Here is a 26,673-nt window from a genome sequence, read left to right as displayed (position 1 = left end):
CCCTGCTGGCTACTTCCTATAAAAACCCTGTTAAGAGACACTCTTCTGAAACTCTAGAGGAGACATATGGGTCTTTTTCTCAGGAGGAACATCTGAGAATCAGGAGAACTCAGCAAAAGTCTCCATTTTGTTTTAGCATTAGTGACTTTGAAATCCCCCCAAAAATAATAATTTTTGTAAGATTTATCCTTTTATCATTGTTGCTTGGCCTTAATGTGTCTGAGACCTTGTGAAAGACATTAAATATCTGCAATTTAGTGTTCACTGATAGTAGGAACATTGTGCCAGTCAAAACAGACCTGATATCATGAGGAAGATTCTGGGAGAAGTTAAAATCAGCAGGATGGAAGTATAATAATCCTGCTGAAAGGACCAGAAGGTTTCCAAACTGGTTTGTGTTGGTTAGTGCTGATCTGACATATAATAATGTTAATGGTAAATCTAAAAGAAAGTGCAAGAGAGTGAAGAAAAAGAGGAAACCAGACAGAGAAAATGCAGAATTGAAGGTAGAAGAGTCCAGTCCAGTCAGCAGAAATCAGGAAATGCATCAGTGGAGAGCAGAAGGAAGAGAGGGCGGAGACAGGGGAGGGGACGGAGCGAGAGAGACGTGCTGATTGGCTGAACAGAGGGGAGGAATGAGGGGGAAAGACAGACTGTCTTCAAGTTGTTCGAATTCCACATATGATTAGCAGGAAACACACACACACACGTGTTTCTCTCAAACACCTTCTCGCTCTCTTTATTGTGCAGGTTACGTGACCATTAAAGCTGCTGACAAACACTTTCAGCTGTGAATATAGTGAACTGGTTTGGGTTGTTGGTCTTAATGTAGTTCGCCATGATAATGCTACACATCAAGGAACATTTCAACAGCATTTAAACAATGTTTCAGTAACCACAATATACAACATAAAGCCAGTATTTACATTGTAGATCATAAAAGTAGACCACTAAAGTGCTTTCCATCAGGATCATTGACAAAAAAATTCATAATTTATCACTTTAATATAATTTTACATAACATACTGTGGATATATATTACAAAAAAATATCTGGTTTGATCAAAAAGTCTTAATTTGTCAGATTTGTGCCAATGTTATTTTAGTATTATTTATACACTTGCATAGTATTTATTAATGTTTTGAATTAGCTTTTATTTTCATATTTTCAGTTTTCATTTTAATTTTAGTTTGCTTTAGCACTCTTTTTATGTGATTTTGTCGTTTTTATTAGTTTTTTGTATTTCAGTTTAGCATTAATTCATTTTTCATTTCAGTTTTAGTAAGTTTAGTACATCAACTTAAACTTATTTATTTCATTCTAATGCCAAGGCAACCTTTTTAAGTTTGAAAGTTTAAAGTTTTCCATCTAATATTTATATTTTATTTTATTTCGATGGCATTGAGCATTGTGAATTTCTTCTTTAATTCAGTACTTCAGGTGAATTGAGTCAACATGAAAACAGAATTGACTCTTTTTACCCTTAATCCATTTTTCTGTTCCTATTGTGGACGGAAATTGAATGTTATTCCAAATAAATCAAAAGTTTGTCTTCATAATCTTTCAAATTTGTTCTGAAATGACTTTCTGTTCTCGCCTGGTGTCATTCTGCCCTCTTATTTTTCTTCCACTTCTAATTTAGAAACCATTTATCACCATCCAATTAATTCCCAAAGCAAATTCTGCCCTACATTTGTTTGTTTTTTATTGAACATCCAGTTTCAATCAGAAATGACACATTACAGAAGTAAATATGCTTATAAATGCTGTTTCATGACTTTAAAATAGAGTTGAACCCAATTTTGCAGAAAACAACCTCTCTGTGGTCCTGTTTCCACCTGGTATTAAGATGCATTTTTGGTCGATCGGATCACAAGTTGACGACTCTAAATACAGGTCTAAACTGAGTCTCAAAAGTTTTAAGCTTGTCTACCACTTCCAGAGGTAGCCGAAAACACATTCGACCGGATTGCTTTCGTAGTGGAAACGCTCATGTGGTCGAATGTGTTCGCACAGCCACTAAAGACCGCCTACTCTCTGCCTACTGACCTAACATGTAAACATTGGCTGAAGACCCAAGTTTGGTTTGAAGACAAAAAATGTACCAAGCACAATGTTCTCTCACCACTCCTGATTTCTAACACGTACTCACCTCGTTCGGCCGGTCTTGCGGCTGTCAGAGCAGAAACAAAAGCTAATGCTCTCCGTATGTTGCGTTCATATGTAAATTGCACGAGTTTATTTTGTCCATTAGATCGAAAGATCTAAAAAAGCCCATACATTTACCAGCCCATAGACCCTCCCCTCGAAGAAATCAGGACAGAATGGTCAAAAGTGGACAAAAGAGACCAAAACGCTTCTTAATACCAGGTGTAAACGGCCTATGAGACAGACAGGCGGGTGTGTGTCGTGAATCAGACAGTGTGAGTCCAGGGAACTATTTTAAACTTCCTGAGCAACCGGCAAAATGTGATAAGAATAAAAATAAGACATAGCTGAGACGAGAGGAACAGATGGGGAAGGAAAGGAAAGAGTCCAGTGTGAAGAATTCCTAGAGTCAAACAGTGAGAGATGACACCTGTATCATAAAAACACTGACTCAATCATTCCCTCTCTTCCCAAGTCTTTCAGATATCTGGCACAAGAAGGCGAATGGACTGAGATCCCAAATCACAAAACCAAAAAGTCTCTGAGAAATCTGCGCACACTGACGCCTTAAACACACACACACACGCTGAAGAAGTACAGGGACCCAGATAAATGGCTGACAAACAGATCAGGTGAGTTTCAAAGTCAAGCATCCCTGGAGTTAGACTTTTTGAACCCCACAACACCCTAGCAACCACATAACATCATAGCAATGTGCATAGAACCGCCTAGATCACCTTAGCAACTGCATAGTAATGCCCTAGCAACCACCCACATCACCCTAAGAACCACACAACCTTATGGCAATGTGATAACAGACACTCAGAACACCTTAGCAACTGCATAGCAACTGCCCTAGCATAGCAACTGCCCTAGCAACCACATAACCTTATAGAAACATGATAACAAGCAGTCAGAACACCTTAGCAACTGCATAGTAATGCCCTAGCAATCACCCACTACACCCTAGGAACCACATAACCTTATAGCATCATAACAACCACCCAGAACACCTTAGCAACTGCATAGTAATGCCCTAGCATAGCAACTGCCCTAGCAACCACATAACCTTATAGAAACATGATAACAAGCAGTCAGAACACCTTAGCAACTGCATAGTAATGCCCTAGCAATCACCCACTACACCCTAGGAACCACATAACCTTATAGCATCATAACAACCACCCAGAACACCTTAGCAACTGCATAGTAATGCCCTAGCAACCACCCACTACACCCTAGCAACCACATAACCTTATAGCATCATAACAACCAGTCAGAACACCTTAGCAACTGCGTAGTAATGCCCTAGCAACCACCCACACCACCCTAGGAAGCACATAACCTTATAGAAACATGATAACAACCAGTCAGAACACCTTAGCAACTGCATAGTAATGCCCTAGCAACCACCCACAACACCCTAGGAACCACATAACCTTATAGCATCATAACAACTACTCAGAACACCTTAGCAACTGCATAGTAATACCCTAGCAACCACCCACAACACCCTAGGAATCACATAACCTTATAAAAACATGATAACAACCTCTCGGAACACCTTAGCAACTGCATAGTAATGCCCTAGCAACCACCCACAACACCCTAGGAATCACATAACCTTATAGCATCATAACAACCACTCAGAACACCTTAGCAACTGCATAGTAATACCCTAGCAACCACTCACAACACCCTAGGAACCACATAACCTTATAGAAACATGATAACAACCTCTTGGAACACCTTAGCAACTGCATAGTAATGCCCTAGCAACCACCCACAACACCCTAGGAACCACATAACCTTATAGCATCATAACAACCACTCAGAACACCTTAGCAACTAGATAGTAATACCCTAGCAACCACCCACACCACCCTAGGAAGCACATAACCTTATAGCAACAAGATGATAACCAGTCAGAACACCCTAGCAACTCCATAGTAATGCCATGGCAACCACCTAAAATGAATTATTATTATTTTTTTGTCATTGTCTCTTTTATGTCTCATCTCCTCTCATCCTTTGCTCCAGTTTGCCTGCCAAGCTAATAAACGGTGGTGTGGCCGGACTGATCGGCGTTACCTGCGTGTTTCCCATCGATCTGGCCAAGACTCGCCTTCAGAACCAGCAGAATGGATCCCGTCTCTATACCAGCATGTGAGTGTTCAAACAGACGATTCAAATCACATAGAAGATTCAGTTCGTCAGGTTTCACATGTGCATCATATATCGTACTCTGCAGGTCAGACTGCCTTATTAAGACCATCCGGTCGGAGGGATACTTCGGCATGTACAGAGGTAAGTGCAAGTTTACATGTTAGTAGACTAGTTAACTTTCAGCTAGTGCTGTCAAATCAATTAATCACGATTAATCACATTTAACATAAAAGTTTTGTAAATATGTGTGTAAATACACACACACACACACACATATACACACATATTTACAAACTTTTATGCAAAGCTTTGCAAAGCTCAGTACTAGGACCGTTGCAGCCTTGTGGTACTCCATACTGAACTTGTGATCGATTTGACACCTCTTCATTTACTGCTACAAATTGGTAACAGTCAGATAAGTATGATTTGAACCATGCCAATGCAATTCCACTAATGCCAACGTGGTCGATAGTATCAAATGCAGCACTAAGATCCTGTAACACTAACAAAGAGATACAACCACGATCAAATGATAAGAGCAAATCATTTGTAACTCTAATGAGAGCAGATATGGTCTAAATCCTGATCCAGAAATCCTCACAGATGCCATTTCTTTCTAAAAAGGAACATAGTTGTCAGGATACGGTCTTTTCTAGTATTTTTGACAGAAAAGGTAGATTCGAGAGTGGTCTGAAATTAACTAATTCTCTAGGTCAAGCTGTGGTTTCGGTATCCTAGTGATAAAGATGAATTAATGATATTAAGAAGAGGATCTATGGCCTCTGCAAGCATCTCTTTCAGTAGCTTAGTCGGTATAGGGTCTAACATACATGTTGCTGATTTTGATGATTTAAAGGGGATATATCATGAAAATCTGACTTTTTCCGTGTTTAAGTGCTATAATCGGGTCCACGGTGCATCTACCAACTCAGAAAACGTGAAAAAGGACAACCCACTAAGCCTTTCTCTGCAATCATGTGAAAAAACAAGCTGCTCAGATTTCGTTCCCCTAGTGACGTAGGAAGGGGATCTTATTATAATATTACCGCCCCTTAATCTGCACGTTTCCACCCATGGTGGCACCATTTTGTTTTCACAAGTGACAACGGTGTACCAGTTCTAACACCATGGCAAAAGTTCGAGCAAAGCATGCTAAATGTTTTGTCGTTGGCTGCACAGACGAGCACAGAACACTATTCAGAGTCCCGTTAGCTTGGATAGCCTGCAAGTTGACCCTGGCAAACTCGATTGCTAAAAAAAAAAGAGCATTTCTGTCCGAATGGAAAAAATATGGAAAAAATATTAGACCATTCACAGCATTTGATAGCGATCATAAACGTTAGCCTGGTGTGTATGGCTCTGTTTGTCAAACAGGTGTGCTATGTACAGTGGGCATCCATACGGGTTTTGCACAAAAGATTAACATGACGGCACATGCTAGTCGATGAGATGAATCAACTCCACAGCAACTACATAAATGTATCCACTAACCATTCAGAAACGTCCAGTTTCATTCTAAAAGTTGTAAAAACTCCGGTTTGAACAATGTAAGGCTGAACACCGTTACTGACAATCCTCATTTTGGCTGCGTGATATTCTCCAGCTTTGTTGTTGTTGAGCAACCGAAGCGCGAGCTGTTAAAGCTCCGCCCTCTTCTGGAAAGGGGGCCGGGAGCAGCAGCTCATTTGCATTTAAAGGGACACACACAAAAACAACGTGTTTTTGCTCACACCCTAAATAGGGGCAAATTTGACAAGCTATAATAAATGATCTGTGGGGTATTTTGAGCTGAAACTTCACAGACACATTCTGGGGACAGCAGAGACTTATATTACATCTTGTGAAAGGGGCATTATAGGTCCCCTTTAACAAGTATAGACAATTCTTCCTCTCCTATAGCAAAGAATGAATGGAATTGTTCCTCAGGATGTCTATAGCATGATGTCTGATGTGATAATACATATACATATATATATAAACTTTTATGTTAAATTAATCAATTTGACAGCACTACTTTCAACTAAGAAATTATTTTGAGAGTGAAGGTGTAACTGAAGATGTATGTTTTCTCTCTCCCAGGTGCTGCGGTGAACTTAACTCTTGTCACTCCAGAAAAAGCCATCAAGCTGGCAGCAAACGATTTCTTCAGATTTCACCTCTCTAAGGATGGGTGAGACATAAACACACACACACACACACACACACAGTATATGTACAAATCAATATAAACATGATGACTAGTATTTTGAGCTGACTGTGCCCATTCACACACTCTGACACATTATCATCTGGTCTGACACACTGGCTGTTTTCATTCCCAGCCTTGAACACATCCACAAACACAGCATTTCTCTCTTCTCTATGGTATCAGTATGGTATTTAACCAGCAGCCATGGTACAGTACACACCAAAATACTGTGGTATTACCATCTAACACGGCCACAGTAGTGACATACCGACACATCTCAATCAATTCAGCACACAGTATTACATTACCTGACCGTCATTAATATTACATAGGGGTTGAAGCACACAGACAATACCCACAATGCCCTGCTCGGCTGCGTCTCCATGGTGACTGAAAACGGCACCGGTGAATTATTGACCACCGCCGTCGAGTCAAAGTGTGAATTATTAACGACCCTCAGTGTGTGTGTGTGCTGATAATGAGCGAGGTCGCTGATCGCGCGCTTCATCTCTCGTTCCCCACAGGCAGAAGCTCACTCTGCTGCGAGAGATGCTGGCCGGCTGCGGGGCGGGAACATGTCAGGTCAGTATGCAAACAAACGCATCTGTGTAATCTATCTGACGCTTGAGCCTCCATTAATAGATGTTCCACTGTTATTTTATTCACATCTGCACACAGATGATTCAGCAGATCACTGTGTCTGTAATGGCCTAAGAGACGAAACACAGATGCATTAAGGGTACAAACACACTCCCATTAAACACACGTGAGCTCATCTGCCACAAACAGCCTTTGTTGAGCACATTCACCTGAAGCAGGTGCTTCAGAACCAGATCTGCTTATTATACTGAAGCCAAATGATTTTGTATTCTGTATATGATGTGTGTATTCTTCCAAGATACGATACTAAAATACCTCTTTTATACCAAAAGCAGCTGCAGAATTGGCCACAGGTTCTTCTGACTTGTTAGGCGGGTTTCCATTCACATATTTTTAGGAAAATTTTGAGATATTGCATTAAAAAAGGCTGTATGGACGTGAATAAAATGTCCAAAATGCGCATAAAAACATGTATTTTCGCTTGAGGCAGTGTTATTTTACTATTATTTATATACTATTATAGCATCTAACATAAAAGTTTGTATGTGTGTGTGTGTATATATATATATACTACACATATAATATATTTACAAAATTTGATGTTAGATGCGATTAATCGCGTTAAGTCGATTTGACAGCACTAATATTTTTATTAATTTATTTTTGAATAAGCATTTCATTTTTATATTTTTTTAGTTTTCATTTTAATTTTAGTAATTTTGTTGTAATGTTTTTCAAGTTTATTGCTTTTTTAAAAATATTTCTATTTAGCTTCATTTTATTTTTATTTCAGTGTTATTTATTTTTTATTTGTATTTATTTATTTTTATTTTTAAGTTTTTATATTTTTAATTTTAAGATTTTCATCTAATATTTTTATTTAATTTTTTTATTTCTCTCTATATATAATTTATTATTTAATTTAATTATATATATATATAATTTATATAGTTAATATATTTATTAATATTATTTTATTATTTTATTTATTTATTATTTTATTTTATTTATATTTAAATTTAAAAAATAAAAAGTAAATTGTTATATAACAAATTCATACTAACATAAATATATATATATATATATATATATATATATACTACACATATATTTACAAAATTTTATGTTAGATGCGATTAATCGTGTTAAATTGATTTGACAGCACTAGTATTTTTATTCATTTTTGAATTAGCGTTTCATTTTTTTATTTTTTCATTTTAATTTTAGCAATTTTTAGTATTTTTTTATTTTATTTTTTTTAAATATTTCTATTTAGCTTTATTTTATTGTTATTATTTATTTTTTATTTGTACTTATTTATTTTTATTTTTAAGTTTTTATATTTTTAATTTTAAGATTTTCATCTAATATTTTTATTTAATTTTTTTATTTCTCTCTCTCTATATATAATTTATTATTTAATTTAATTATATATATATAATTTATATAGTTAATATATTTATTAATATTATTTTATTATTTTATTTATTTTTTTATTTTATTTATATTTAAATTTAAAAAATAAAAAGTAAATTGTTATATAACAAATTCATACTAACATATATATATATATATATATATATATATATATATATACTACACATATATATATATATATATATATATACTACACATATATTTACAAAATTTTATGTTAGATGCGATTAATCATGTTAAATTGATTTGACAGCACTAGTATTTTTATTCATTTTTGAATTAGCGTTTCATTTTTTTATTTTAATTTTAGTAATTTTTTGTATTTTTTTCAGTTTTATTGTTTTGTTTTTTTAAATATTTCTATTTAGCTTTATTTCATTGTTATTATTATTTATTTTTTATTTGTATTTATTTTTATTTTTAAGTTTTTATATTTTTAATTTTAAGTTTTTCATCTAATATTTGTATTTTATTTTTTAGATTTCTCTCTCTCTCTCTCTCTATATATATATATTTATTAATATTATTTTATTTATTCACTATTTTATTTTATTTACATTTAAATGTAAAAAAATAAAAAGTAAATTGTTATACAACAAATTCAAACTAAACATAAAAATATATACATATATTAAATACATTGTATTAAAATATATAATATAAAAAATACATAAATTAAAACCTCAGGTCGGATGCAAATGTAATGAATGCAGAAAGTGCTTTAAATCGAGGCATCATCATGTAATGCTCAGAACTTGTGTAGATAAAAATTGATTATTGATAAAATCAATAGCAATCAGTTCTCACATGATATTTATTTATAAATAAAATCATTTTAATTCTGACGGACAGACAAAATAAAGAGGATGGAGTAGATACTAGCATTGTGTTGCGTTCCACTATTGACTAACATAGTGATCCAGTCATGTGACAGAGGTGAGCAGCTTCCTGTGGTCAATGAACAGGTTTATAACCATATCAGATTAAATGATGGGATTACAGCAGACTCTAGATTAAGATTGACATGTGATATACACACAAATAATCCCATCAACTAGTGCAGAGTCAGGTTTGTGGTGACCAGCAAACGGACAGTATAACCCTCTTACTGTCCACCGACAAACCCCTTCAGATTTGATTAAAGTGTAATTGGGTCTCCGGTGACAGCCGCGAGCACACGTAAACGTCCCCCGAGTCGTCTGTGTTGCTGATGTCGCTTCATGTTTATGATAATCAACACTTTGCTGAACTATATGAACCACTTTTGATTTGGTCCAGTAAGCAAACACCTAGAAATGTGCTAAAAACACTCAGAAACACCTTAGCAACCACCTTTAATCAGGCGAGTTTTGCACATATTTCTTCAGAAAATATGAAATATGTCACATTATGGATTGCAGAGGCCGTTTTATAAACCCATTTGAACCTCAGCATGTAGGAGGAAGTGCTAATTGTATGTTTCTGTATGTGGTTGTTCCTTTCTGAGATAGTAGTAGCATAAAGTACAGGCTTTCAGACGGCAGAGGCTCTGATAGGCTTAATTATGGTAAGATAAAGAGAGGCATGAGTGTAAAATTAACATCATTATAACATTGAGTGTCTTTTAAAAGCAGTTTAACCATTTGCAACTGTCTTTAAGTGTAATATCTGTGACTTCTAACTCGTCAGTTGAGTTGAATGCGTGTGTGGCCCTTTAAATGAGCTCGTTGTGTTGCAGGTCATCGTTACAACACCGATGGAGATGCTGAAGATTCAGCTGCAAGATGCCGGAAGAATCGGTAAGAATCGAGACTATAAAAGAGGAAGGAATGAAGAGAGGTGAACTGAGAAATTAAGACACATGACAGAGAAGAGAGATGAAGCACTGCCACCTTGTGGCCACACTGTACCTCTGCCTGTCCATCAGATTTGACATCATTGGCTATTTATTTGTATTTCACTTTCATAAAAGCGTCTGCTAAATGAATAATTGTATTTATTACAGAGCAGAGGTTTTTAGTGTAGTGCTGGGAAGGCTAAATGGGTCTGTTGTTATAAAAAGTAATTGTCAGCAATAATATATAAATATATTATTCAGTACGGCTGAATATTAGTTATTAAGTGTATTAAATATTATATATATTTTTTTAAATATATTTTTTTTATCTAAAAAAATACTGAATATTAAATATTTTATCAATATTAGTTATTTATTTTCTTTTTTTTTAAATAGTGAATATTAAGTCATTGTCATCAGTACTGAATATTTTTTAAAATACAGATTTTTTTCCCCAGTATATTAATATTAAATATTAAAATTTTTCCTATGTTTAAAATATTGAATACACATAAATATTAAAATAAATATGAAATATTTTCTATATTAGTTTTTCTATTTTTTTTAAATACTGGATATTAAATATTTTTTCAATATTATTTTTCCTTTTTTAAATACTGAATATTAAGTCATTGTCATCAGTACCGAATCTTATTATTTATTTAGTATATTAAAAATTATATTGATTTTCTTCAATGTTTATTTTTCTCTTTTTTAAAATACTGAATATTAAATATTTTATAATTATTAGTTATTTCAATTTTTTTAAATACAGGATATTAAATCATTGTCATCAGTTAGTTTTTCCTGTTAAAATATTGAATAAAAATAAATATTAAATATTTTCTATATTTGTTTTTTTTTATTTTTCTAAATACTTGATATTAAATATTAAATATCTTTTCAATATTATTATTTTTTTTCTATTTTAAAATACTGAATATTGAATATTTTATCATTATTAGTTATTTCTATTTTTTAAAATACTGAATATTAAATCATTGTCATCGGTACTGAATCTTGTTTAAAATAGTCAATATTATTTATTTAGTATATTAAAAATTATATTGATTTTTTTCAATGTTAATTTTTCCTATTTTTAAAATATTGAATAAAAATAAATATGAAATATTTTCTATATTTGTTTTTCTATTTTTAAATACTTGATATTAAATATTAAATATCTTTTCAATATTATTTTTTTTCTATTTTAAAATACTGAATATTTTTTAAATACTGATCCCCCCCCCCCACCCCCCAGTATATGAATATTAAATTGATCATTTTCATTATTTCTTTCTCTGTTTAAAATATTAAATAAAAATAAATATTAAAATAAATATGAAATATTTTCTACATTAGTTTTTCTATTTTTTAAATATTGGATATTTAATATTAAATATGTTTTTCAATATTATTTTTTCCTTTTTTAACACTGAATAGTAAGTCATTGTCATCAGTACTAAATCTTATTATTTATTTAGTATATTAAAAATTATATTGATTTTTTCAATGCTCATTGTTAAAATATTGAATATGAAGTCATTGTCAGTGGTACTGAATGTATAAACAAAAAAGATTCAAACAGATGTTTTGAGAGCTTAAAAAGCTGTTATTCTACACAAGGAACATTTCGACATTGCTTTCAAACAACTCTTTGGTAACTAACAAAGTTAAGATCTGCCAAACAGACGCTCAGAAGAAGAAGTCAGCAAGAGTAGAGCTCAAGTGCTCCATCCATTAGGCTTCCTGTCAGTAAAGTTTGACATCACATTAAGTGTCAGTGTTTTGTGTAAACAGTGTAGTTTATGTTTGGCTAGTGTAACTCTGTAATTCCCCGACTGTGTGTGATGTTGTCCTGCTCTGTGTGTGTGCAGCGGCTCAGAGGAAGCTCATGCCTCAGGCTGTGACCCCGGGGGGTCCCGTGGAGATGAAGTCCCCCACAGCTATGCAACTCACCAGAGAACTACTGAAGGAAAAGGGCATCGCGGGTCTTTACAAGGGCCTGGGAGCCACGCTGCTCAGGTTGGGAAAAACACATGCAAATATCACACAGTCAGTGAGACAGAACGCAGCGCGCCTATTTCAGGTTTGTGTTTCCCTCTCTTCAGGGATGTCCCGTTTTCTATCATTTATTTCCCTCTGTTTGCTAATCTGAATAATCTGGGGAAGAAAGACGCCGCCGGTCCCGCTCCCTTCTACGTCTCTTTCGTATCCGGCTGCGCCGCGGGCAGCACGGCCGCGGTCGCCGTCAACCCTGTAGATGGTACGTTTCTCTAGCTGAAATGTCTCTGTTGTGAATGTTTTGTACGGTGATGTTCTGACAGTGTTTACATCATTCCTGGTGTCCTGTTGCTCTGTTCCAAAACCCAGAGAGCGCCTATATAGGAAGATTTCTGAAACATCCTATTGAAACACACCCGATGCAAACGCTGTACCGCAAGCTTTATTCCTTTTTAATTCGCTTCAGCCTAATTTTTCAGTAAAGGGAATCCAAGAATGCACTGTGCTGAGATCAGTGGAAAAACATAGACAAATTCATTTCATTTAGAACTGAAAATATAAATAAAAAATAGTTTAAAATATTTCAGTTTTTACTGAATATTAAATATTTATATATTTGCTTTGTCTTTTTTATTACTGAACATTAAATATTCAATATTTTTCTATATTTTCCCCCTATATTTTAAACACTGAATATTACATATTTTTATTAATATTAGTTTAGTTTTATTTTTTAAATACTGTAATATTTAATATTTTTGTATTAGTTTTGTCTCTTTTTTATTATTGAATATTAAATGTTGAAAAAAATTAATTATAAAAATTAAATCTAAGTTTTTTTTTTCTGGGGTTTTTAAAATACTGAATATTATTAATTCAGTATATTAAATATTGTATTGTTTTTTTTCTATATTAGTTTTGTCTATTTAAAAAAAAAAAAATTCAATATTATTTAAATATTTATATATATATATATATATATTCAGTATTAAAATATAATATATTACTAATATAAATATTTCTATATTAGTTTTGTCTGTTTTTATTACTGAATATTAAATGATGAATATTTTTCAATATTTATTTTATTTCTATTTTTTAAATACTGAATATTTCTTCAATATTTGTTTTTAAATGTTTTAAATACTGAATATTAAACATTGAATATTTTTCATTTTTTGTCTATTTTTTAATAGTGAATATTAAATATTATTCACTAGTATGTTTTTTTAATATTGAATATTTTTCAATATTTGTTTTGCCATTTTTTTTTAAATACTGAGTATTAAATATTTAGATATTAATATTAGATAATAATTAGATATTTTCTGATGTTCCTACAGAACTACTATATATACTACAGAATATATATATATATAAAAATCCAATATTTTTTAAAAAAATACTATAATATATATATATATATATATTAAATACTTGTTTTTCAAAATGTGTCTGTCCATATTAAATAATGAATATTTTTCAATATATATATATTTTTCTATTTCCTAAATACTGAATATTAAATATTATTCTCTAGTTTTTAATATTTAAAATGTTTAATATATTAGTTTTGTCTATTTTTATTATTGAATATTAAATACTGAATATTTTTCAGTATTTGTTTTGTCTGTTTTTTAGATACTGAGTATTAAATATTAAATGTTTTCTGAATATATATATATATATATATATATATATTTTTTTTTTTTTTTTAAATACTATAATATTAATATTAAATACTTGTTTTTCAAAATTAGTTTCTCCCATCATACACTAAAGTCAAACTCTATTAAAAACTATTTCAAGTCAATTCTCCCTTGAACGGAGTCGCTGCTCACCTGGATCTCACGCTTCATCTGTCAGGACACTCAGTATGCAGTGAAGCAGCTCACTATCTTCTGGAACAGAGCCTGTAATATGTTAGCAGAAACTATTGTGCAAACATCTGTCGCAACTGACCGTTGAACCGTGTGTGTTTCAGTGATAAAGACGCGGCTGCAGTCGCTCACACGAGGAAGTCAAGAGGACACTTACAGCGGGGTGATGGACTGCATCAGGTCATTTCATTTTTATTGGCCAGTGAGGTCATCAGGTGACCTCATTTCATTAATATAACTGATTACAGTACAACTTTGGGTTAAATAATTCCCTTTATTCCATCTGATCACAGGAAGATATTACGCAACGAAGGTCCCACTGCTTTCCTGAAGGGGGCGTACTGCCGCGCTCTCGTCATCGCGCCGCTCTTCGGCATCGCTCAGGTGGTCTACTTCCTCGGCGTAGGCGAATACATCTTGAGCCATCTTCCCAAACGGAACAACTAACCAATCATCCCGCTGCCTTTTCCCGGTCCATTATGCACCGCTCCAGTCTGTTTCCCGCCCTTTCTCACAAGCCGTTATTATCCAAGGATCAAAGCGTAACGCAAAGCAGTCTGACTGGTTTTAATCGTTTGTTGTCGTGCCGTTTGTGTATTTTTATCTGAATGTGGTGGTTTTAATACTGAGCATAAAGTGAGGTTGTGTTTGCCAAGCTGCCTGTTTTTGTCTCGTCCGGTCTCACGCTGAGACGAAACCATATCTTTTTATCCTTACGTCGTTTATCTCGAGACATTTAAAGCGTAAAATCAACGATCAATCGTGACACTTTGAATCGTGGAGCTCTTTTAATTATGTAGTAAAATATCAAGCTCTTTTTAATTGTTAATTTCCTGGAACAAGAGGGCGTGTAATGTTAATTCGTTTGCCGTCTTTCTTACGACCAACTCCGAATGCCTTTCCTCCGGGCTCAGGATGACCTTGAGGAAAAGTGTGGAAGTGCTTGTGTGCGTCACATATCCCTGGCTTACTGTGAGCGTATCTTTGTGCCCTATCAAGACTTTATTCAGCGTATGTTTCCAAATTACATGTCAGCTCCGGAGGTTAATTTGATTAATTTTTCTCTGAAAAGATGTGAGAGATGTTTCAGTGAATGGAAAATGTGAATTAGGCTTGAAAGCATCTCTCAAATTGGCCGAATCAAAATGGAAATGCCTCCAAACCAGAGGAGGAGCGACCATTAAGACTTCTGGAAGGTTCCCACACTTTGGGAGATGATCATTATAGATTAAGAGATTGGTTTTGCATGGCCACAGCACAAGAGAAATTTATGTAAATGATTTTTTGGCGTATCCTACGCAAATCTGTTTCATTATTTGTAGTCAGAACAGCATTAAATACCATCTAAAAACTCATTTAAACCACCTTTGTAGGTAGTTTGAAGGTTAATTCAAACATTTTGCATATGCAAAGCAGTTTTTTTTTTTTTTAGGATGGGACACATATATAACATCATACAAACATTGACTGTGCAAGCAGTTCTTTCCAGTGTGGTTATTTTTAACTAAAACCAGTGTTATTTCAGTATCATTGAGATACTATTATAGTTTTAATTAATATTTTGAATTAGCTAGTTGCTGAAATAAAATACATATATTTTATTTTATTTCAGTTTAATGTTTATGTTATTTCAAGTAACGAAAATGTCACCGGTGAGCCGCTTGGCGTGCTTTTAATTTATTGACTTTTTTTGCATCACATATTTTAGTAATTATCATAAATTAGGAGTCATTCGAAAGCTTACAAACTCAAGATTAAGCCTGTGAAAATCGGATGTTGCTTTACCATGGAAACTGTACTTTAATTTCTTTTAGCGAGCTCCTCCCCCTAGTGGGCGGTGTCAGGTTTCATATTACAATATTTATTTTAGCTATAGTCAAAACCTTTTCTAAACTTGACAAAACACATATCGTCTGAAAGGTCCGAGTCTCACAGTTCCATATTTGCCGACTGTTTTGTGATAGAAGTGATATTTGGACAGAAATTTATCAATTTGTAACAAGAGAATGCGTAAAAAATTTCAATAGAATGTCGGTGACACCTGGTGGCTATTTTTGGTACAGCGCCTAAACAAAATCTCATGGGAACTTTAATTTTTGTGATATCAACTTCAAATTTGGAACACAACATGATTATGGCTTCCATTTGATAGCAATTTTAGAGTCAGATATATTTGATAAAATATACATTTTATATAAATTAAAAAATGTTTAGTACAGTACATTTGATTTACAATAAATTTAAACTTCCATATTTTTTTCATACTTTAACTTTTTCACTTCAGCAATAATAGTGGATAGTGAATGTTCATGTCTATTCTCAAAAATGACACTTAAGGGGTTAATTGTTATTTTAATTACAATAATTATTTTATAATAATAGCCCTGACTAAAACTAAAACTATTAAAAACATTTTTGTTCATTGGAATTAAGCTGAAATAAAATATAAATATTAGATGAAGAACTTAAACAAAATGAAAATTAGAAATATTGTCTAAAATTACTAACTGAAATACAACTTAAACCAAAATAAAATAAAAAATAAAATAAAACTGTAAAATAATAAAAATGACAAAAACACATAACAAAATGACTAAAAATTAAAATGAAAACTAAATTTAATTCAAAGTATTAATAAAAGTTGTAATAGTATATAAATAGTACTTACACTGGTTCTTACATGCTTACGTACTAAATGAAACGTCATATCACTTAATTAATATTCATGAGCGTTTCATATTGTGTCCCACCCACAGCAAACCAACTTCAGCTAGTTATAGATATTCCACTACAAAAAGTTCAATATTATACTATCAGATCAGATTTGAGAAAGAATAGTAACATGCCAGGTTAAAATTCCCAAAACACCAAAGTAACATGCATATTGATTGTAAGCCCTGCCCGGCGAATCGATGATGGGCGGGGCTAATAATTATGAATATTAACGCATCTGGCTGTTCTGCCTGGATCTGCAAGTGTAATTTTAATAGTCATTCCAGTTTTGTCGAGAAGCCGAAAAGCACACATGTTCCAAACCGGATCGAAGTCATATTTATTGATAATCCTGATTATCTAGATGTAAACACACTTATAGTATATCTCACTATATATTTGTATGGATAGTTTTATCAGTGTCTGATTGTTTGTGTGATCATTGTTGATTACTGTGTACTGTACTTATGCAGATGATATTATGATTTTTGTTTTGTATACGATGGCTTATTTGCACACCTCCCCGATCCTTCTGTTTATGTTTTTGGCATCTGGAAGAGTTAATATGCCAGTTTACACCGTTTGAGCCGGACCTGCAATGTATCAGTGTTGGAATCGTGAGCTTTAAGTTCATGTGTGCACTACCAAATCAACCAAACAAAAACCCAGGTTGTAGTTCTCGTTTACTTGACGCTGTTTGCTTTTATTACGATTTGCAGCCCATTGTGGGAGTCGAAAACATGATGTTCTCGCTCACAATACGTGCTGTCACGACGTCGGCTAGAGCGAGATAAGCTTGCCTATGTGTGGAGTGAAGAGCGGTTTTTGGCTCAGGCTGACAAACAATCGAGTCTGTTTCATACTGCCAAATGATTCCTGAACAAACCCCTGCCTATATACCTCTGTCTCCTTTCCCAGTTTTAGCATTAGTTCACTGATTTCCTAAACTCGTTTGGTTAATATCGTCCTGCAACTGAATGCGTTCAAAAGTTTGGGGTCAGTAAGATTTTTTTATTTTGTAAGAAATCAATACTTTTATTCAGTGAAGGATGCATTAAATGGATCAAAAGTGACACTAAATACACTTACAATGTTGCAAAAGATTTCTATTTTTAATTGAATGCTGTTCTTTTGAACTTTCTATTTATCAAATCAACACTAGCTACGTTAACATGGACACTGTGAATCCGAAAACTGGGCCCTATTTTAACGATCTTAGCGCATGGTCTAAAGCGCATGGCGCAAGTGCACTTAGGGCGTATCTGAATCCACTTTTGTTAGTTTAACGATGGGAAAAATGGTCGGTGCACCTGGCGCATGGTCTAAAAGGGTTGTCCCTAGTCTCTTAATGAGTAATGGGTGTGTTTTGGGCGTAACGCTGAGATGAGAGTCTCATCTCTCATTCCCTTTAAAAGCCAGTTGCACTCGCGTCATGGTGGATTCGCTATTTACATGGTGGAATTTGCAAGCGGAAAAACTGAACGCTTCTCTAGCGAGGAAACGGATCTGTTCGCGTGCGAGGTTAAAGCGCGTGAGCAGACTATCTACAGGAAAAGCCGGATTCCACCAAAGCATTTTATCTTTATGCACACAATAATTATCTTTTACATTGTAATCCTTTGATTTTTAATATTTGTGTGCTGCTGTGCGTCCCTGTGTGCGTAATAAGCAGAGTGTATGCGCGTTGTGCACCCGCATATAGGCGCACGTTACTAACGCGCCCTTTAAATAACAAAACAAATACTATGCCATTGACTTTAGACCAGGTTTCAGTTGGTCAATGGCGCAGTCTATTTCAGTTCCCTCAAAATAGCAACACGCCAACAATGCACCCGAACACAGCTCTTTTTCAGACCAGCACGCCCATGGGCACACAAATGGGCGCAAATGCATTTGCTATTTAAACAACGCAGTGCAGGACGTGAAAATGATAACTGCGTTGGGCTGAAACTAGCTTGCATCGTGCCTGACACCACATTGCAGCGGGTGTATTTGAATGTAAAATATAGTGATTGGGTTGATGTGCGTGTTTATATGTCACAAGCTTCTATTGAATGTTTTAGAAAAGGATTAAACCACCCCTTATAATCATGGTCAATGTGAATTGACATGGTTAGAGCTTGACATTAACAACGACAACAAAACAACAAAAATATTAATTTTATATATAATATGTACATTGTTGTCTTTTAAAAAGGCATCTGAAATAATAAACTAAGTGCAATGTAGTGTTGTCAAAAATATAAATTTTTCAATATATATCGACACTGAAGTATCTGATGCTTCTGCAGAATAGATACACAATATCAGCTGTCGCTCTCTCATCTCTCCGACAGCGAGTCGACACACAAACCCGCCTCCCGTCACTCACTTGTTTCATTTGCTCCGGATGAATATTGCTGGTGTTACAGAGCTTGAATTTCAACATGGGATTGCGTATATTGCGCATAATTTTACTCATTCCCACAGATTTTATCATCACACCCAAAGTGCGGCACACATAAAGCTGCCTCTCAGTACTAAACTGAGTTCTTTTTCACTGCTTATTGCGCTTAAACAGTCAAATACACACAAAATAATGTCAAAATGCCGGTCTTGGCAAGTATTCATGTAAACACAGTCAGTTATGTTTTAAGTGAACGTAAACAGTTGAGAAAGAAAACGCTTGTGTAACAGTATAATGGATCCGTGCATCAGGTCTTAAAGTGACAGCAGCCTAATAAACCTGCTGCCAAATTATGAGGTAATATTAAAAATATCTATAAGGCAGTTTTTTCCCATGGTATCGATGTCAAAACTGTGTCCAGTGAAAATACTGAGTGGTTGGAAAACCACTAGCCTCAGTTCATGTCAAGCCCTGGATACATAGGCGTAATTTGCGGGTGGGACGGGTGGGAAATGTCCCCACCACTTTTTGCCAGGGTCAATATTGTCCCCACCACTTTCTGAAACATCTCGCATACGCATCAGGTCATTCGGTACAACCTCTATAAAACTATTTAAAATGTTGTAATATTTTAAAAACTTGCACTAAATATAAAATGTTGAATGATGCTGAAAATTCAGCTTTGCAGCACAGGAATAAATTACATTTTACAATATATTCAAACAGAAAACAATTATTTTAAATTATAATAATATATCACTGTTTTACAGTATTTTTGATCAAATAAATGCTTCTTTTAAAAAATCTTACCGACCCCAAACTCTCAAACACTCAGTGTACTCTAGAATATCACTAATTAATAAGAAAATGATGCTAAGTATTCATTAGCTTGAGGTCAAGAGGGTTTTATGGTGCTGTCTAACAAGTAAACATCTCTAGTCTCTGTGACAATGAGCTTTATGCCATTTAAAACTGTTCAGATGCTCTTATTTATTGTTTAAAGGTCATAGGTCGGACTTTACAAGGTCAACACATGCATAACCCTTCTGACCGGTTACCTCACATATCGTTAATTGTTGCAAATGGTATTAAAATGGAAGTAAGTTTTATGCCTAATTTGAATCTGACCTTGTTTTGCCTTGTATTGGTTTTTTCCTAAACATTCCAAAAGCTATCTTACGATCTGTGATTATTTTTAGTATTGTGATGATTGTTTTCTATTGTTTTGCTTTGATTATGATGATTTAGTCTTGTTTAGACTGTTTTTGTTTTCTAAATTGTATTTTTTTTAATCGTACCTCTGATTTCCGTCATGTTTTATGAGCTGTGAGCTTGTTGTGTTTGTGAACGGTCGTGTGTTGTGTGAGGGGTCAATGGTGCGCACTGGTGTAATTGAGCGTGTCGTGCGTTTCTTCTTCCTCATTTATGTAACACTAAAGTGTGTTATTCACTCTCTCCCTCGTTTTCACCATCTGTCCTTCTTCCTTTCCTTGTACTTGAAGGAATTAGACAGCAGGTGGCAAAAAACACCAAAAATAGCACTGATGATTTTACAATCCAAGCACAAAAACAGATCTGGCACAAGCGCAATACTCACACGCCCCTTTGATATCGTACAATATTCAATATACTAGACGACACATATTATAAGCAACGTATCGCCTGTTTGTTTCGACAAACCAGAGAATGTATCTTTGAATCATATAATCGATGTAAATTGATAGTATTCGATCTTATTTAGTAGTAAATTAGATGTTAGATATTTGTGATTTCACTCTTCATGTAATGAAGAGTATATATAGAAGGACCAGCACATATTTATGCAATAATTAAGAAATTATCAAAATACATAAACACGGCTGAGTCTCACGAAAACATGTCCTGGTCATATTTTACCTCTTAAAAAAATAAAAAATGAGAATATATGTTATATTAAGAAAATTAAGGAACCTTTAATTTTTCTTTATGTAAAAAAAAAAAAATCTAATAATAATAATAAGTAAACATATTTTAGGTATTTTTACATTATTTTCATGACAATAAAGCAAAAAAAAAGAGCTGTATTAAAGAAATTTCATTAAAATCTTTATGCAAATATGCATAATAATAATAATAATCAATAAACCTATTTTAGGTAATATTTTTACAATATTTTCATGAGAATAAAGCAACAAAATACCTTCATGAAAATAATGTCACAATGCAAAAAATGTTGAAGGTTCCTAAAAAAAGTCTTAATTTTCTTTATGTAAAAAATAATTACAATTTTAATAAAAAATAAACATATTTGTAGGTTACTTTTAACATGTTTTTACATTATTTTAATGACAATAAAGCAAATAAAAAGAAAGAAAATACTGTATTACAGTCACTTTCATGATAATAATGCAAAAAAAATCCTTTTTGTAGGATCCTTTAATCTTTCTTGCACTGTGACATTCATGACAGTTACTGTAATACAGTACAGTTTAATGAAAATAATGTACAAAAATGTTTTAAAAATAGCCTAAAAATAGGTTTATTTATTATTATACTTTTTAATTGTATTTATTTATTATTTGAGATGAAATACGACCCAAACACGTTCTTTCTTGACAAGTTTTCATGAGTTTCACCTGTATTCTCCATGTGGTTCAATCATGCTGCTGTTGACCTGTAGAGTTATAGATAGATCCTCCTTCCTCCACAACGCCTTTGCTTTCCTCCGCTGCGAGGAAAAGTGCAATAACGCACTTTAAATACATACACACAAACTGCACAATGTGGCCCTTCTGGAAGAAGTGTATGTCGAGGCTGAGTGAGTGTCGTGAGTCACATGTGTGAGACTGAAATATGCCAGATGTTTTAGTCGTTGTTGCAGAAACCGAAGACACGCTGATCATGTTGAATTCCTTGTCACAGATTGTTGTTCAATAAAATGAATTTGTTCATAACAGTATTTTGTGCCTGTAATGGTTCTGCCTGAATGATGCAATCATTTTTATAGTTATAAAAGCTGAAAAGTTATCATCACTTTGCAGTCTTATTAATATGATCTTATATTTTAGTCTATTAACTAGTCAAACAATAAAACAGTCCATTTGAACTAGATAAATTCCTAAAATGAACTGATGATAGATGTTTACAGTGAGATTCCAGTCATATCAGTGGCTGAGAAAAGTACCAAAAGAGTAAAACTGTAAATATTAAAGGTGTATGTCTTGTTTTAGTACATTTTTTCATTTCACAGAATCTTTAAGCACTTAAAATCAAGGTCGTTTAGTATGTGCAGTACTCACCCTGGCCGCTGGATGTCGCTGTGGTGCTGAGCTAAATAATTTTCTTACTGAAGAAAATATGAATTACGTGATTCTGTAAGACACGAGCACTGCAACTCTTCATATGACCCATTCACCCATTATAAAACAACAGGACTGAGGGTAAAACACGCATTAATTTGTCAGAAAAACTCCCCAGAGTTTGCTTCTCTACTCGCCTAATAGTGGTGGCTGAAAAAAACAGCTTTAATGCGATTTAGCCTATACGAGAATTCGATTTTCCTTTCCGTCTTAGTTTTCAAGGGGAAACCAGAAGGGAAATTTAATCAGACACACACACACAAACCCAAAAAGACAGTCTCTGTGTGTCTATACTATAGTGAAATTCAATGTAATTTAAGAGTTAGGTTTCTTATCGACCGCGGTGAATGAAGCGCCATTGTTTACTACAGATCTCATTCACTGCTGCTCGCTCCGCGGGTCACTATATACGTGACCTCAGAAAGCGAGTCACTGAACATTTACTATAAGTGCACTCTGGGTAAATACAAGAAGGAGAACATCACTGCTAAGTTTAGATGAATGCTTTAGGGTGAGCGGCTTTGATACCAGAGCCTAAAGTATGAAATAATATTACACATCCTGGCCGCGAGTTCGAGCTCTTAAAGGGAACGCGTACCTAAAAATAAAGTTTCTGTCAGTATTATTTTATTTGACTGATGTTGTACTAAACTCGTATGCTGTTATGTGTGAAACGTGAAAAGAAATTGAGCTCTTTGCGTAAATGACTTTTTATCGTATGGCTTGACTAAATTAAAAATATATACAGTTATTATTATGTCCATAGAGTGACCACGATTTTACCTTATTCCTTTAAGTGTCAAGAACGTGAGAGACTGTGAGCTTATATTAAACATAAACATATATTCTCTGATCTATTTTTAGCCCGTCTCACACTCACACACAGGGAGAAAGAGCAGTTAGCGTAAGTGAAGGCAGGAGAGAAGAGAGAGACAGAAGGATGACCATTGAAGCGAATGGAGGATGTGGAAAAAAAGAGAGACAGAGAGACTGGTAATGTGTATATAGGTCACTAAATCAATGGGAATCAGGTTTTCTGAGAGGAGAAGACAGGGATATTTATAGAGAGAGAGAGCTGAAGCAGATGCAACTGTGATGCACTGACTGAATAGATCACTAGAAAAACCAATACATGCACACACATTTTTTGGACCCTTACAGATAGACAGATAGATAGACAGATAGATAGATAGATAGATAGATAGATAGATAGATCAACAGACAGACAGATAGACAGACAGACAGATAGATAGATAGATAGATAGATAGATAGATAGATAGATAGATAGACAGATAGATAGATAGACACGGACAGATAGATAGTCAGATACAGATAGACAGATAGATCGACAGACAGACAGACAGACAGATAGATAGATAGATAGATAGATAGATAGACAGACAGAAAGATAGATAGATAGATAGATAGATGGATAGATAGACAGACAGATAGATAGACAGACAGACAGATAGATAGATAGATAGATAGATAGATAGATAGATAGACAGATAGATAGACAGACAGATAGACAGACAGACAGATAGATAGATAGATAGATAGACAGACAGACAGATAGATAAACAGACAGATAGATAGATAGATAGATAGATAGATAGACAGACATACAGACAGACAGACAGACAGACAGATAGATAGATAGATAGACATACAGACAGACAGACAGATAGATAGATAGATAGATAGATAAACAGACAGATAGATAGACATACAGACAGACAGATAGATAAACAGACAGATAGATAGACAGATAGATAGACAGACAGACAGACAGATAGATAGATAGATAGATAGATAAATAGATAGACATACAGACAGACAGACAGACAGATAGATAGATAGATAGATAGATAGATAGATAGATAGATAGACAGACAGACAGACAGATAGATAGATAGATAGATAGATAGATAGATAGATAGATAGATAGATAGATAGATAGACATACAGACAGACAGATAGATAAACAGACAGATAGATAGACAGATAGACAGACAAACAGACAGACAGACAGATAGATAGATAGATAGATAGATAGATAGATAAAGAGACAGATAGATAGAGAGAGAAAGATAGAGACAAAGCCACCCGACACCTTACAGCAGCTTGTGAGATTACAGTAATGAGGCTCATGCATCATCCTCAGAGTTATTAACAGCTCGCGGAGCATCACATACATGTGAAATTCTGGCATTTCACATTATTCAATAAGGTTATGGGAAATAACGTTAACTCAAATATCACAGCGCAGACAGCTCTGTCAGAGTGTGCAAACACATTCTCACTGTGTGCAATAAACCATTCATCTTCATATGGTGCTGGTTCTGACTTGAAAGTGTGTGTGTGAGTGCTGCATTTATAATTGACCTCATGTAAATGCTGATTGTTGCATGAGATGATCAGAATGAATTGTGGGTAATTACTGGGATGGGGTTTACCATGTCCTTTCTTTTTGGATCAACACACACACTGCTGGAAGATGCTGCGTTGACATTATGAATACATCTACATTACTGTACTTCTTAAATAGCAAACTTTAGTGTAGCGTGTAATGCAAATTATATGACTTCTAGGGGAGTCAACTGCATAAAACATACAGTGAATTGCCTCATGGCAGTCATATTTGTTTAAAACAAAAACAATCATTTTAATTTGTATTATTTTTTTTTGTAAATAATTCAAAATGAATTTCTAAATGTCTCAAAATAAACTCAAAAAAATGTATAAATACTAAATACTAATTCATTAATAGTAATAATACATAATACTAATTTAAAAACATAAATATGTACATTTTAGAAGACACACTGCAGGACTACAGCAAACACTGAACCAGACAATTTAAACGTTGAGCAAGCAATCTTATTGGCTGCAGGATCAGCAGAGGCAAATCAGCTCATGCCGACTCATGAATATGCAAATTAGCCCCGCCTCCATTTAATCACACCAGCTCACTCATCAGCTGAACACCGTTACTGACAATCCTCATTTTGGCTGCGTGAGATTCTCCAGCTTTGTTGTTGTTGAGCAACCGAAGTGTGAGGTGTTAAAGCTCCGCCCTCTTCTGGAAAGGGGGCCGGGAGCAGCAGCTCATTTGCATTTAAAGGGACACACACAAAAACGGCATGTTTTTGCTCACACCCAAATAGAAGCAAATTTCACAAGCTATAATAAATGATCTGTGGGGTATTTTGAGCTGAAACTTCACAGACACATTCTGGAGACACCAGAGACTTATATTACATCTTGTAAAAGGGCATTATAGGTCCCCTTTAAGCCTTGTGTGTGAAACCAGGAGATAATGTTTAAAAAAAACCCTTCAAAACTGTATAGATTTATAATACTGGGTGGGCTATTTTAAAATTGAAGAAGTTTTTCAGCAGGTTACACACACACACACACCTCTACATACACACTCAAGTGACAAGGTCACTGTAAGAGCAACACATGCCATCCGGACACACTTCATTGAGCATCAAGTCATCCTTACGGCAGTTTTATTAAAGACGTAACAGACGACCGTAAAGGTTATATAAGAGCATTATTATCTGTGCTCTGTTCACTGAGGGTCCTGAGGGTAAATTTTCTGGATTTATTCCTCATCCCGTGCAGTTAAATAAATCTCATTTGCTGTTAATGTTTCTAAATCGAAGCTCATGGATCACACGTGAGCCAAACAAAACCGCTTTAATCTGTCTTTCTCACTTCCTCACCTCAATCACTGACCTTTGCTCCGTCTCCCCAGTACATTATCTGTCTCAACAACCACCAAACTGCTGTCTAAATTAACTGAGCCGGTAGGGGGGCAGTTCTCAAAATCATTAGGTTAAAAAAAATGAACTAACCAGTGTTAAAGATGAATGAGTCCCTGCAGGACGTTCCGCTCCTGTGAGAGGAAGCCATCAGGCCTGCGTTATGTGTCAGCGAGGTCTGGAATTGACTAGAAATTCATTTCTACGGCCACTGATGATGTTCTCAG

General features: G+C 34.3%; 1 protein-coding gene across 2 annotated transcripts in view; it reads left to right on the top strand.

The window, feature by feature from the left end:
* The window catches only part of slc25a22a (solute carrier family 25 member 22a), a 31,715-nt gene extending 9,440 nt beyond the window's left edge, over positions 1–22,275 (top strand). For both annotated transcript variants that reach the window (XM_051883887.1, XM_051883888.1), the window contains 10 exons: positions 2,624–2,780; positions 4,189–4,314; positions 4,400–4,455; positions 6,394–6,484; positions 7,027–7,084; positions 10,257–10,317; positions 12,233–12,380; positions 12,467–12,621; positions 14,344–14,419; positions 14,533–22,275. In XM_051883887.1, the coding sequence (XP_051739847.1) occupies positions 2,761–2,780; positions 4,189–4,314; positions 4,400–4,455; positions 6,394–6,484; positions 7,027–7,084; positions 10,257–10,317; positions 12,233–12,380; positions 12,467–12,621; positions 14,344–14,419; positions 14,533–14,686 (945 nt within the window). In that variant the 5' untranslated portion in view covers positions 2,624–2,760 and the 3' untranslated portion in view covers positions 14,687–22,275. The remainder of the gene's footprint in view (positions 1–2,623; positions 2,781–4,188; positions 4,315–4,399; positions 4,456–6,393; positions 6,485–7,026; positions 7,085–10,256; positions 10,318–12,232; positions 12,381–12,466; positions 12,622–14,343; positions 14,420–14,532) is intronic.
* The last annotated feature ends 4,398 nt before the right edge of the window (positions 22,276–26,673 follow it).

The sequence above is a fragment of the Ctenopharyngodon idella genome, chromosome 24, assembly GCF_019924925.1.
Source record: "Ctenopharyngodon idella isolate HZGC_01 chromosome 24, HZGC01, whole genome shotgun sequence".
Taxonomy (NCBI): Eukaryota; Metazoa; Chordata; class Actinopteri; order Cypriniformes; family Xenocyprididae; genus Ctenopharyngodon; species Ctenopharyngodon idella.
Note: the sequence above shows the minus strand (reverse complement) of the source record. Positions and strands in the feature narration are given on the sequence as shown.